Raw genomic sequence first — 13,758 nt, forward strand, 5'->3', positions numbered from 1 at the left:
TCTTCTGAAGTAATAAAATCCCAGATTTAAATCTAATTACCCCACAGCTAGGCTGGAAACCAAAAGTAAATGGCAGCCACTACTCTGGCTTTAGCCAGAGAATTCCAATAACCCCTACTCAGAAAATGAAAAATGTCAACAGATCAAGACTAGTAACATTGTTCCCACTTACTTCTTTACTTCATTTTAGAAGATCTGCCATTTGGCAAGGAGTACTGCAGAGTTTAAAATCTCAGTTCTGGTGGGCATGTGTCCTGAATTTACCTCTTAAAAGTTTTAAGTGGCTCAGCTAGTCGTGGGAGTGTCCATGACTAAGTACACATTCAATCAACTCATTTTCTTCCAGATTTTGAATACTTGAATCATACCATCTTTTGTGCCTCTCCAAGTTTAAATGTAATCTTTTTTAGTAAGAAGTCAAGCCCTTTACTCCCTGATCACTTTAACTACTCTTCTTTAGACCAGCCCTTACAGTCAGAGTGTCTCTGGGTCTGCCCAAGAACCCAGAACCCAGTGGTACAAAAGACTAAAAACAGGCTCTCTCAAGAGTAGAAAAGACTCACACCCTTCTACAGTGATGCCACTGAGATACTTCTTCTACTTTAAATCAAGAAATGAGTTTGGAGTCAGTGTTTTCCAAAGTAAAATCCCATATATTTCTTTCACCATCGTATCACCTATGATAGCCAACCAGCTAAACGTGGATGAAGAACAGAGTTTAACAGTTATGGCTAATGTTCACTACAGGCTTATTCATCTAGCCCTGAACTGACTAGTGACACTTTAATTTCATGATCATAATTCTCAAATGGGCATTCAATACTGCTATAAAACTCTTGCACCTTTCTCTAGTAAAGTTTGCTCTACTATTCTCCAAAATATCTATCTCACACTTTCTTCTCTTCATTCAAATATTCGACACTCCCCATGTGGCCCCTCTTAGTTGGCCTCACACTACTTTGAAAAATATAGAATCATTCTAACAGAAACTCTGTCATCTTCCAAGCACCAGTATACCTTGTCTGTGCACTTATGATCTATTTCCCTTGTTCTTAGCATGAAACAACTGTCCTTGCTATAATTAAAGGCTAACTTCTAACTTATGCTCAGGATTCCATCAGGAAGCTGTGAACAGAGAGACTGTGCCTTTGAACCTAGAGTGTGAATTATGAAAATAACACAGTAAATCCAGACCAGCATTTTTTTCTTAATGAAATAATAAAGAGAATAGAAAGTATCAGAATGCGTTAAAAATGGAAAAGGTAAATACCATTTTGTGAAGCTTTTGTTTCAGTCATGTGTATGTATACAGTTAGTAGTAATATAAAATTTATCTCTCACTGTGGGTTGTAGTCAAAAAGGTCAGAAAGCCACTGAGTTAAATATCTCCCAATTTAAATAACAAAGTTAAAAAAACAAGCAAACAAAACCCTCCCTTGACCCAACACCCCCCTCCAGCTATGACCCTATTTTTCTGTTCTCCTTAACACAGTAAAACCTCCCCCGAAAAGTTGTCTACCTTAACGGTCTCATTTCCTCACCTCCAATTTGGTCTCAATCAACTCTAAACACTTCTGACCTCTCTAATAAGGCTGGTCTTGTCAAGGTTTGCTGCTTCCAAGCTGTGAAACCCCTGTTCCCTTCTATCTCTGTGAAATGTAATGTTGTCTGTTCACAGCAACGTTTGGCCTAAGTCATGATTTGTTTTCTCTCTATCTCAGAGATCACAGTCCTGTGCTACCTGTTTCCCATTATCTGAAAAACCATTCAACATTCACCTGGTTTTCTAGATTTTTTTTTTTCATGGAGGAGAGTAAATATAGTCTCTGTTATTCCATCTGGGCTAATAGAAATCTCTATTTCTATTTTTTGGAGGGGGGAAACAGTTTTTTTTTTTTAAATCAAAATATGTTATTTATGCTAACATGTAATGGGTTTATTGTTAATATTTTTGAAATTTCTTGGTTTTAATTTCTTCTTTGACCTATGGGTTATTTCGAAATGGATTATTTAATTTCCAAATATTTGGTGACTTTCCCAAGGGCTTTGTTACTGATTTCTAATTTAATTTCACTGTGGTCAGAGAACATATTTTGCATGCCAAATGAATACTCAAGGTGAACTCTCTGCAGATCACTGGGTTTCTCCTTCCAGTACTGTGTCCTGCAAACTCTAACTCCTTTGGTTCCTCTGATCTCTCAGCTCTTTCTCCTTAACTTAGAGTCTCCAGGCTTTGCCAGGAATACCCACTTGCCCATACTACAGCCAGGAAACTGTATTATAAGGCTCATTGCATTTTCTGCTTACCTCTCAAGGATCCCTGTCCTTTGGTGCCCAATGGCCAGTATCTTGAAAATTGCTATTTCATATGTTTTGTACATTCATTTTGCTTGTTTTAGGTAGGAGAGTAAATGAAGTTATTCCATGGCTGGAAACAGACACCCTCTAAGTTTTAATTGATAATGTGATACATATCAATAGATATGACCCACATAAACAAAGGCTCTTTGGTGTCCTTGAGATACAGAATGGCTGGGCTCCTGGCTAAACTCCACCCTCAACCTGGGACCTTGGCCCAAAGTGAAAACAGCTGACCCCATCTCACCGCCCAAATATTGCCTTTTTGGTCTGCCATGCCCCTATCCTTTGCCCATAAAAACACTTCAGCTGGCAGAGCAACACAAGCGGCTGATGCAAGTGGTCAGGGATGCAAGCTGCTGAGCGTCGGGGATACAAGCAGCTGAGCATCAGAGACTACGGACAGATGCAGCTAACTTCAGATGGTGCAGCTTCAGGGAAAGATCACCTTCTTCCCGCATCATCCCCTTTCCAACTCCCATCTGCTGCCAGCCATCACCCAATAAAATCCTCCACATACACTACCCACTAATCCGTTTGTGCAACCTCATTTTTTTAAGACGCTGGACAAGAACCCACATGCTGAAAGGGCAGGGGCTAGGACACTGCTACGGGGCCTGCACAGAGCCTGCTCCCACCAGAGAGGAGCATTCGGCTGGTTCCAGCATTCGTTCCCTCTTGCAAGGAGTGGCCAGCAGTGCGCTGAGTGAAAGGATCTACTCCAGTTCCCACCCACAAAGGGGGTCAAGGTCCAGGGAACTATCCCATAATATGGGGGCTCATCCAGGATACGACAAAAGGTGAGTTAAAATGTGGAATTGTTGGATCCATCTCTTTTCCAAGACCCTGCCACCTCTCTCTTTCCTTTGGGTTAAAGGAATGTTGGTTCTGTTTCCCTTCGTGGAGGTCTAGCTGATCTGAACTGAGGTAGACATAGAGTGATTAAAGGAACCCATTTCCAGAGAGCAAGAGGCTCTTCCCCCAGGCCCCCAACCCCCCACTATTCACTTTAAGCTTTTTTTTTTCTTTTCTAAGCGAGATAGTTTTTTTTCCTACCTCAGGACTCTGCTTATAATAGGGAAATGACAGAGGAGCCACCCCTGAGGTCATTAGGATGAGCCCTAATCCAATATGACTGATATGTTTATAAAAGGGGGAAATTTGGACACAGAGACAACATAGAGGGAAGATGATGTCAAGAGACATAGGGAGAAGATGGCTATCTATAGCCAAGAAGAGAGACCTAGAACAGATCCTTCCTGCATGGCCCTGAGAAGCTCGGGACACCTTGATCTTAGACTTCTAGCCTCCAGAACCCTGCTGACACCTTGATCTTGGACTTCTAGCTTCCAGAACCACAAGACAATAAATTTGTTATTTAAGCCATGTGGTCTGCATGCAGTATTTTGTTTTGGCAGCCCTAGCACACTAATAAAAACACATAATTAGAAATTAATTAGAAATAAGAAACTAATTAATTGCACAATAAATAATGATTATGACCATTTTATCAAAAAATTAAACTTTTCTTATACTCTTCCTTGCTTTATTTTTTCACTTATCACTTCCTAAAATACTAGAAAGATATAAACTCCAACAGAGTAGGCTTCTTGTCTGTCTTGTTCACTCCTGTATCCCCAGCTCCGAGCACAGTGCCTGGCACGTGCTAAGTATTTGACAAACTTGTGATGGCTGAATGAATGGAATAGTACTATGAAAAAACACAAGATAATGTAAGTGCACATAGAAAGAAAATCTTACCTTGTCCGAGAGATCACAATGGGTTTCCCAGGGAAACTACAGTTGAGCTGGTTGAGAGTGGGGAGTATAGATAGGGGGGTCAGAGGCAATTAGAGAAAGAGATAGTTCCAGACAAAGAGAGACGAGGGTAACAAATGCCCTAAAACAGTGAAGGACTTGGTAAAGTAGGTAAAAGATAACCAGAGTGATTGGAATACAAGGAGTAAGGGGAGGAGAAGAGGCAAGGCTAGAGAGGTAGGCAGGTCCAGATACAGGAAATAACAGACTTTACAAACTGTAGCTTAAGAGAAATCGAAAGCCCACTGAAGAGTTCTTTACAATGGCGGGGGGCAGCAAGGCAGAAATGGCATGATGTGAAGACTCAGCAGTTTTGGAAGACAGTTTTGGCTTCTGAGTATTAGGAAGGGGCAAGAGTAGATGGGGGATGATTAGAAAGCAAAGTGATACATAAGAAGTGTATGGACTCGGGGGATATTTAGAAGATAGAGACTGACAGAACTTGATGGTGAACTGAACATGGGCAGATCAAAAAAAAAAAGTAACAAATGAAAGATAAAGAATCAGAATGGCAAGCTAGTTATTAGCAACAGTGACGGAAAGTAGAAAACAGTGGAAGAATACCTTTGAAAATTTGGAGAAAAGTATCTTTTTAACCTAAAGTTCTACAAACAGCCAAATTATCAATCAATAATAAAGGGGTTATTTCCTGTTACGTATGGAATGTTATATATCTCAAGAAATTCCTCTATACCAGGGGTGTCCAATCTTTTGGCTTCCCTGGGCCACACTGGAAGAAGAATTGTCTGGGGCCACACATATAATACACTAACACTAACAATAGCTGATGAGAGAAAAAAAATTATCGTAATGTTTAATAAAGTTTACAAATTCGTTTTGGGCTGCATTCAAAGGCCATCCTGGGCCACATGCGGCCCACGGGCCGCAGTTTAGACAAGCTTGCATACACCCTTTCTCAGGAAGTTTCCTGGCAAATGTATTCTACCAAAACAAGGCAAGAGAAGAGGGAGACTTGGAACTTGGAAGAAGTGAACCAACACAGGAAGGAGGAAAGCAGAATTCCCAGAAAGTTGGTGACAAGAAATTCCAGAAGAGCAGCCATGTATTAACAGAAGGCAAAAAGGACAAGCACAGTAGACTGGAACAGGACAACAGAGGCTAGGGGTGGCCCTAGGAGAGACGTTCTTGAGAAAATAATGAGTTATAATAAATGTGTGTAAATGCATTGGAAAGTGATTTACACTTCTGTTGGAAGGTTTAGAGATATATTAGTACTAGGTAAATAGTTAAACAAACAAAAGAGAATTATTAGTTATAAGAAAAACAAGGCTGAGCGCAGTGGCTCATGCCTGTAATCCCAGCACTTTGGGAGGCTGAGGCGGGCGGATCACGAGGTCAGGAGATCGAGACCATCCTGGCTAACACGGTGAAACCCCGTCTCTACTAAAAATACAAAAAATTAGCCAGGCGTGGTGGCAGGCACCTGTACTCAGGAGGCGCCAGCTACTCAGGAGGCTGAGGCAGGAGAATGGCGTGAACCCAGGAGGCAGAGCTTGCAGTGAGCCAAGATAGCGCCACTGCACTCCTGGACAGAGCGAGGCTCCATCTCAAAAAAAAAAAAAAAGAACAGAATGTTTTGATGAAAGGAATTATAACCATCTTATGCAAATTGTCTGGCTTGAGCCATAAACAATGTATCTAACTAAATACTGATCTTACAAAACCTTATGACATAATATTTAAAGGACGGAAGGGAAGCAAAGGTAGGGCTCAGGATATATAAATGAGCTAAATCTCCATCTTTCATATTAGCACATCAATAGTTAATGTGAAATTGAAAAACTTCAAGAAGTAGCAGAAAAAATACTTTTTTATAAATTGTAAGGTAATTACCAAAAGTGGCACCAAATGGCTTGATAGTTGTTACCTCTAGGGAATGGGAATAGAGGCAGGTTGTTGGAGGATGAAAGAGACTGCTCTTTTATATGATAAGCCTCATAAAAAGTAAATGATTTTTTAAAAACTACATGTAAAACATTAATAAAATGTTTAAAGATGAAGATGTATCAATAGTATAGTTAGAACCTGACACTAAATCAAAATGTATGAATAAACTAAAAGGCTAAGCATCTAAGCTTTGTGAAGGACTTGACTTTTGAGGTTTATTTTAAGGCTAAATAAATTAATTTAATACCACCTATTTAGTAAAGTTACACTTTTTAGATATCTAAATGGTGGGCAATGAATATTTACTTGACTGAATATAGTCCAGATTTTTCTTAATATGGGAGAATTATTAGATACCACCCTTTCAGTTATTTAAATTACTTTCTCCCAATGCAAGTTTTCTGGTTTCCTTATTTTCACAGGCCTTAGTGATCCTTATTTTTCCAGGCCAATTCACTGATCATTTGATATTCTCTTTTGTTCTCCTTTCTAAAGAAAAATCACTCTGACATCCTACAAGTTGATCAAAGAGGTTCACATCATACTTATCTGTCTAGCAACAGAATAATGGTGACTTTTGTTGTTCAGTCCATAATCCAAGACTCCTCTAGGGTCCTTTTCCTACTCTAGCAAGTCACAGGCAATCACATCTACATCCAGTGCAGGTATGCTTCATCCTCCCTCCCACAATACATCACTACAGAACCTGGCCCTTCAGAGTTTAAGAAATGAAGAGAGAAAAAAATTATCTTACCTCAATTAAAACATATCATGCCTGGGAATACTGATTCAATGAACATCTATTAACTATCTACTGTTTGTCAGGCACTTAAATTTAAACTAAAATCCAACCACCACACAAAGAATAACAGCTATCTGACAAAACAGTAACGTGTTAGCCCTGGGAAAGATATACACGAAGACCATTTAAGGAAAAGGAAGTGATAAAGTTGGGAGGTTGCTAACAAGCAATAAAATGAAAACTATTTTTGGCACAAATTTGCAAGCTATAAAAGCATTGAAATCCTACACAGAAGTATTGTTACTGAGTGGCCTGAGGACAGGATAGAGTCCCGAATGTTTCCATTTTAATCCCAGCTTCTTTTCACAGAAATGCTTTGAGAGCAGCTAATTAATATTTGCAAAGTGCTTAGTGATAAGCTCAAAGTAGAATGCTAGTCATAAAAATCAAAAAGCAGGCATATAAAATACAAAAAAAGTCACTCAGTAAACACCCAATTAAAACTCAATCTCTTAAGTAATGTTAACAAAAGTTTGAATTGAACCTTAATATAAAACATCATTCTGAAAAATTACTTAAGATGAAAAACAACAACTGAAGCTCTTTACAAATTAAATAAAGTCGTGCAACTTACGATATTTGCTGTGGATTTCATCTATTTCCTTTTCTGTTTGGTCCTTTGTAAAAACCATTACCTAAAATAATCAAAAAAAGATCTTAATAAAAAGCTCCCCAAAATGACAAAAAGGAAAATATTACAAACTTTCAAATCTCAAATGTGAGTGTTTAAAATAGAGGAAAATGATCTCTCATCTGTTTTATATAGACCTAGGAAGAATCACTCCTATGTACTTCCCTTAAATACCAGAAATGGTATACATTTTACTCATTATTTTTTCTCATCAGTAGAAAATGCAACATGATTCAATTATATATTAACAAAATAATGAATTTTCTATTTTCAATATTTAATATTCCACATTCATTCATACAACAGGCAATATTTGAAACCAGAAGACTAACGACACTTAGCTGACTATCAGTAAGGCTGATCTTCTTGTCTGCCTTCTCTCCTTTCCAATCTAACTTCTCCAGGTCATTATAGAAAAGTAGTACGTATAGAAAATGCAATAATACAAAATACAGTAAGTTAAACCTCTAGGTCCACTTTTTAAACCTCAGACTTAAAAGATCAGAAATCTACTTCCATGATTCACTACAGTTCCCATCTTACAGTTAGCAAACAGGTAATAATAGGGTCAATGTAAATCCCATTTTTTTCCTACTTATTTGGTTACAAACTTACTTTCTTAAGGTAACCATTGCTTTCTCCTTACAAACACACTACAAATGGCCCAGAAAAAAAAGTCTACTTGGAAGAGACCAAAACACTTCCTCCAGTGTCACAGGACACAATGACTATTTTCTTCACTGGTATCCTGTCTTCAAGTTTGGGGCATCAAGCTAGTGGAAGGCAACAGTGAAGAATTTTAGGTCTCTGATTCTCTCCAAAGCTCAAGAGAATATTCCATCCTCAAATTACTTAATTTATCCTCTTATAATTACTTAACATTTCCATAAGTATAATCATAGAATTGCAGAATGCCATAGCTAAAAAGGGATCATAGAGGTCCCTAGCAGTAGCTTAGAGGTCCTTAGAGGTAGCTTATCAAACACAACCAGCAGAGAAAGGACCAATATCAAAGCTGCCTGATGCACAGGCACAGGCATTTTCTATAGAACTCTAGCTCATGAACAAACTCTACTTTGGATTGCATTTTGTGCTAGAAGACTGCTAAGTACAATCAAATATTGTCCTAAAATGAGTTGCAAGTAAATCATAATACACTAAGTGGAAATGTATTAGTAAATGAACAAATTTAATAATGGCTTGCTTTAATTTTTGTAGGGTATTAAACTTTCTTCATTTCTATCCATATACTGAAATAGCCCATTAACATACACTTTCATTGAGTTTACTAGCTTCAAGACGCATCCTAGTCTTCTCCATATTTTCGATTTCTTGAACTATTTCAGCAGCTGTTAAAATAAGAAAATAACCACTAGGTTAATTACATGTTTTTTTAATCACTGTACAATAATTATTTAAGTTGTTAACATTAGAAGAAGATGGGTGATGAGTATATGTGAACTCCCTGATCTATTTTTACAATTTTTCTGTGAATCAATTACCATTTCAAAACAAAAGGTTAAAAAAATAACACGGAGTTAAAACACTGAACTCTTACACATGCACATGCTGTTCAACGTATAACCACAAGAGTCAAGTCAAGTCATTTTGCTTTCTCCTTTGAATATACAGGTCTAAACAGAAGTCTCAATGAAATATGAAAATAAATTTTTTAGTGTGAGTTCAATTATTAGGGGATGTCTGCTCAAATTCCAATGTACTAAATGCAGTACAACAGGCTACTGTTCAAGGAGAGAAAAAGGTCTACAAATACCAGGAAAAATGTCCTTGCCTCCAGAACCTTTGTCTGTAGGTATGTTACCAATCCAATTACATACATAAAAGAGATCTGGAATACACCCTGTCAAACATTAAATGCCTTTGAATGCAAACAGCACAGAATTTGCAAATGCTATCTTTCTGCATCCAAAGTCAATACATTAAAACTGAAATGCATATGGTAGGAAATAAAAATCTACAATCCCTAACCCTCATTTATACTTAAAAATTATAGCTGGAATTTGCTTCAAAATAATCCATGGAAGAAAAAGGGGTGTAAATGGTAGATAAAACAACATTAAGACGGTGTGATAATTGTTTAAGCTGGGTAGTAGGCATACGGGGAAATCAGTAAACTCTTTTCTCTATTTCTGTGTATGCTTGAAATAATCCCCATTAAAGTTTTATTTTTTTTAAACCACAGACCTTATGAGGATCATTTAAGAATGCAACTGTCTCAATACAAAGTTTATGTTTTCTGAGCACTGAGAGGTACCTTTTGCCTCCTCGATATTGTAAAATCAGTAGAAACAATGTAAACAATCTCTCTGTGAACATGACCAGCTAGTGGTTCTCTCCTTTCCAAACTGAGTCATGGAATAACATGAAAAACACAGGGACCATTTGCATTCTATCCAATCCATTAATACAAGTATCACTAAAGATAGAGAACATCTGGCATGTCCTCTTCTAAGATATTAAGAAAACTAGGCCAGGCGCAGTGGCTCACGCCTGTAATCCCAGCACTTTGAGAGACCGAAGCGGGTGGATCACGAGGTCAGGAGATCGAGACCATCCTGGCTAACACGGTGAAACCCCGTCTCCACTAAAAATAAAAAAAATTAAAAAAAAAATTAGCCGGGCATGGTGGTGGGCACCTATAGTCCCAGCTACCTGGGAGGCTGAGACAGGAGAATGGTGTGAACCCGGAGGCGGCGCTTGCAGTGAACTGAGATGGCACCACCGCACTCCAGCCCGGCGACAAAGCGAGACTCCATCTCAAAAAAAAAAGAAAACTATATTAGGATTGGGTAGAATTTAGTGGCTTAAATCTTCTTCAGGGAGATTTCTGATGCTGTTTAGGTTGTAGAGAGCTATAAATACTGTCACTCTCACCCTAATGATGAGAAAAAGCTGGATAACTTATAAAACTATAATTTTCCTTGAATCCATCAGAGCTAAAGTAAGAGGGCAATCAACTAGCCTGAAACCTAAACAAAGATGAGTGCCTTAGAAGAGAGAGGGATCATGAGCACTGGTTGACATAGGACAGTACACCGGAGAAAAATTGGTACCACCCTATCTCTGGGTAAGATCTCAGCTAAACTTTTTGATGAACTGCAAAAGACCAAGGGTGAGCTACCATGAAAATATAAAAATCCTGGGTGGCTTGGACACAGCGGGCATCACATCCATTTGCAGGCTATTTTCCTTTTTTTTTTTTTTGAGACAGAGTCTCGCTCTGTCACCCAGGATGGAGTGCAGTGGCGCGATCTCAGCTCACTGAAAGCTCTGCCTTCCGGGTTCAGGCCATTCTCCTGCCTCAGCCTCCCGAGTAGCTGGGACTACCCACGCTCAGCTAATTTTTTGTATTTTTAGTAGAGACAGGGTTTCACCATGTTAGCCAGGATGGTCGCAATCTCCTGACCTCATGATCCACCCGCCTCGGCCTCCCAAAGTGCTGGGATTACAGGCGTGAGCCACCACACCTGGCCTTGCAGGCTATTTTCTACAGACCTCAGTGGGCACTCACAAGAGTCCTCAGTCTCTCTGTAGCTCACTGGGGAAGGGCAGGAAATTAGAAAAGATCTTCCTCCAGATCCAATCCTGGCAAAAGAGAACCACCCCCACTGCAGGATGGACATGAAGCCCCAATCACATCTTTATCCCCGAAGAAAAAAAGCATTAAGCCACTGACGAAAGGTCAGCAAAAATGTTATCCCCAGAGCATCGGTTGCTGAGGGAAGTAAACAAAAACAAACAAAAAAACCCCCTCTACCCTTCAGGAGGATCAGGAAACCATTCTGGGCCCTGACCCATAGAGGACCCCTGCCCCTGGCAGTGAGAGAAGGGCAGGATCGCTGAAAAAGCCCCACCTCTGAGATGCAGGATTGAAAGACCTGCCTAAGACTGAAGCTAAATCAGAGTAACAGAGAACCCTCCTTTTCTACCTGCCACAAACCTAGCATGATCTAAGTGATACATAACAGCAATCTACTTCTAGGAGAGAAATGAACATGGAGAGAGACCCTCTCTGAGGCACAGGCTCATAGGGAAAACCTAAGTTGTGAGTGATATATAGGTACATTTTAAAAAAAAGTCTGGCACCTCAGACTCTTACCTACACTGTCTGGCTTTCAATCAAAACTTAAACATGAAAAAGCAGCAAATTATGATTAAGATGACAAAGGATCTAGTAGAAAAGATGAACAACATACATGAACAGATGGGGCATTTCTGTAGAAATTACTTCAATGGAAATACTTTTTTTTAGAAAGAATAAAATAGAAATGTTAGATATATAGATATAGACACATAAAACCAACACAGTAACAGATAACTTGACTCAGCTAAGGAAAGAATCAGTGAACCTAAAACTGGATTGGTATTATCCAATCTGAAACACAGAGAGAGAAGAAAAGGAAAAAGAAAAAAAATTGTAACAGAACAGAGCCTCTAAGAGCTACGGGACAATATCAAGAAATATACACAAAATAGAAATCACAGAAGAAGAAAAAAGGGAGGAGAAGAAATCGTTGAAGAACTAATGTCTAGAATTTGCCAAATATAAGAAAGACACCAAACCACAAATGCAAGAATCTCAAAGATCAAGCAACACAGATATAAAAACAAACCCAAAATGACAACAACATGCATACAGACACAAAGAGAAAATCATGTGGCCATCAGAGGAAAAAGATACATTATATAAAGAAAAATCAAGAATTACATTACACTTCTCATCAGAAATTATTCAAGTCAGATAACAATAGAGTGACATCTCTAAAGCATTAGAAAAAAGCCTGCCAATCCAGAATTCTAATAAAAATATCTTTCAAAAGTGAAAGACAAAAACTTTCTGAGGAAATCATAAGCTGAGAGAAAGTATTATTAGCAGCCCTCCATTACAAAAAGTATTAAAACAAGTTCTTCAAGTAGAAGAACCAGAGAGAAACTTACCTAAGAAGAAGTGAAAATGGTAAACATGAAGATAAGTATAAAATATACTTTTTTCTCATTTTTAACTACTCTAAAAGATAACTGTTTAATGGACAAACAATAGCAACGCAATCGTTTAACAGTATATGTAAAAGGAATTAATGACAATAACAGCACAAAGAATTAGGAGTTGGGAGTATGCTGTTAAAAGTTTCTTACAAGTGAGGCTGTATAATTACTTGACTGTAACTAATGAAAGATGTACACTGCAAACCCTAGAGAGAACACTAAAATTTTTTGAAAAAGAGGTAAAGTAATAAGACAATAATAGAAATAAAATATAATAATAAAAAATGCTCAATCCAAAAGACAGCAAAAAAAGACAACAAAAAGGAGACGGAACAAAGGAAAAAAACAGCAAGATATTAAATTCAAAGCCAACTGCACCAGTATTTACATTAAAGAAAGGGTTTTAAAACACCAATTAAGAGACAGAGGATGTCAGATTGGATTAAAAAGCAAGACCAAACTATATACTATCAAAAATAACCCATTTTAAATAAAAAGATAGGTTAAAAATAAAAGTATGGAAAGAGATGTCTCATGTAAACAGTCATGAAAAGAAACCTGGAGGAGCTTTATTAATATGAGGTGCAATAGGCTCCAGAACAATGAATGTTATCAGGGATAAAGAGTGAAATTAGGGGCCGGGCGCAGTGGCTCATGCCTGTAATCCCAGCACTTTGGGAGGCCGAGGCGAGTGGATCACCTGAGGTCAGGAGTTCGAGACCAGCCTGACCAACATGGTGAAATCCCGTCCCTACTAAAAATACAAAAATTAGCAGGGCATGGTGGCTCATGCCTGTAGTCCCAACTACTTGGGAGGCTGAGGCAGGAGAATCACTTGAATCCAGGAGGAGGAGGTTGTAGTGAGCTGAGATGGTGCCATTGCACTCCAGCCTGGGCAACAAGAGTGAAACTCCATCTCAAAAAAAAAAAAAAAAAAAAAAGGGAAATTATATCGTGATAAAAGGGTCAATTTACCAAGAAGACATAATCTTAAATGTGTTTGCCCCTAAAACAGAAATTTAAAATACATTAAAAAGTATTTCTTCTTCCAAACAAGATGGATTAGACTCATTTCTCTGCTAAGTACAACTAAAGACCCTGATATATAACAGACAACTATAAGAGAACTCTGGAAAGTAGAAAGAGGAAGATGGACTGGCTAAGATCTCAGCATGTGAGGAATGACACTGTGTGTCACCCTGGGGTGTCTTTGTATTCTGTATCTTATAGACTA

The 13,758-nt window shown here is 38.4% G+C and overlaps 1 protein-coding gene across 1 annotated transcript in view; it reads right to left on the reverse strand.

Moving 5' to 3' along the window:
• RAD18 (RAD18 E3 ubiquitin protein ligase) overlaps nt 1–13,758 on the reverse strand; it is an 84,718-nt gene that overhangs the window by 24,478 nt on the left and 46,482 nt on the right. Inside the window, exons 8-9 of the mRNA XM_019024543.3 lie at nt 8,790–8,866; nt 7,461–7,521 (exon numbers count right to left, since the gene is read on the reverse strand). Of these exons, the coding sequence (XP_018880088.1) occupies nt 7,461–7,521; nt 8,790–8,866 (138 nt within the window). The remainder of the gene's footprint in view (nt 1–7,460; nt 7,522–8,789; nt 8,867–13,758) is intronic.

Source organism: Gorilla gorilla, chromosome 2 (assembly GCF_029281585.2).
Source record: "Gorilla gorilla gorilla isolate KB3781 chromosome 2, NHGRI_mGorGor1-v2.1_pri, whole genome shotgun sequence".
NCBI lineage: Eukaryota > Metazoa > Chordata > Mammalia > Primates > Hominidae > Gorilla > Gorilla gorilla.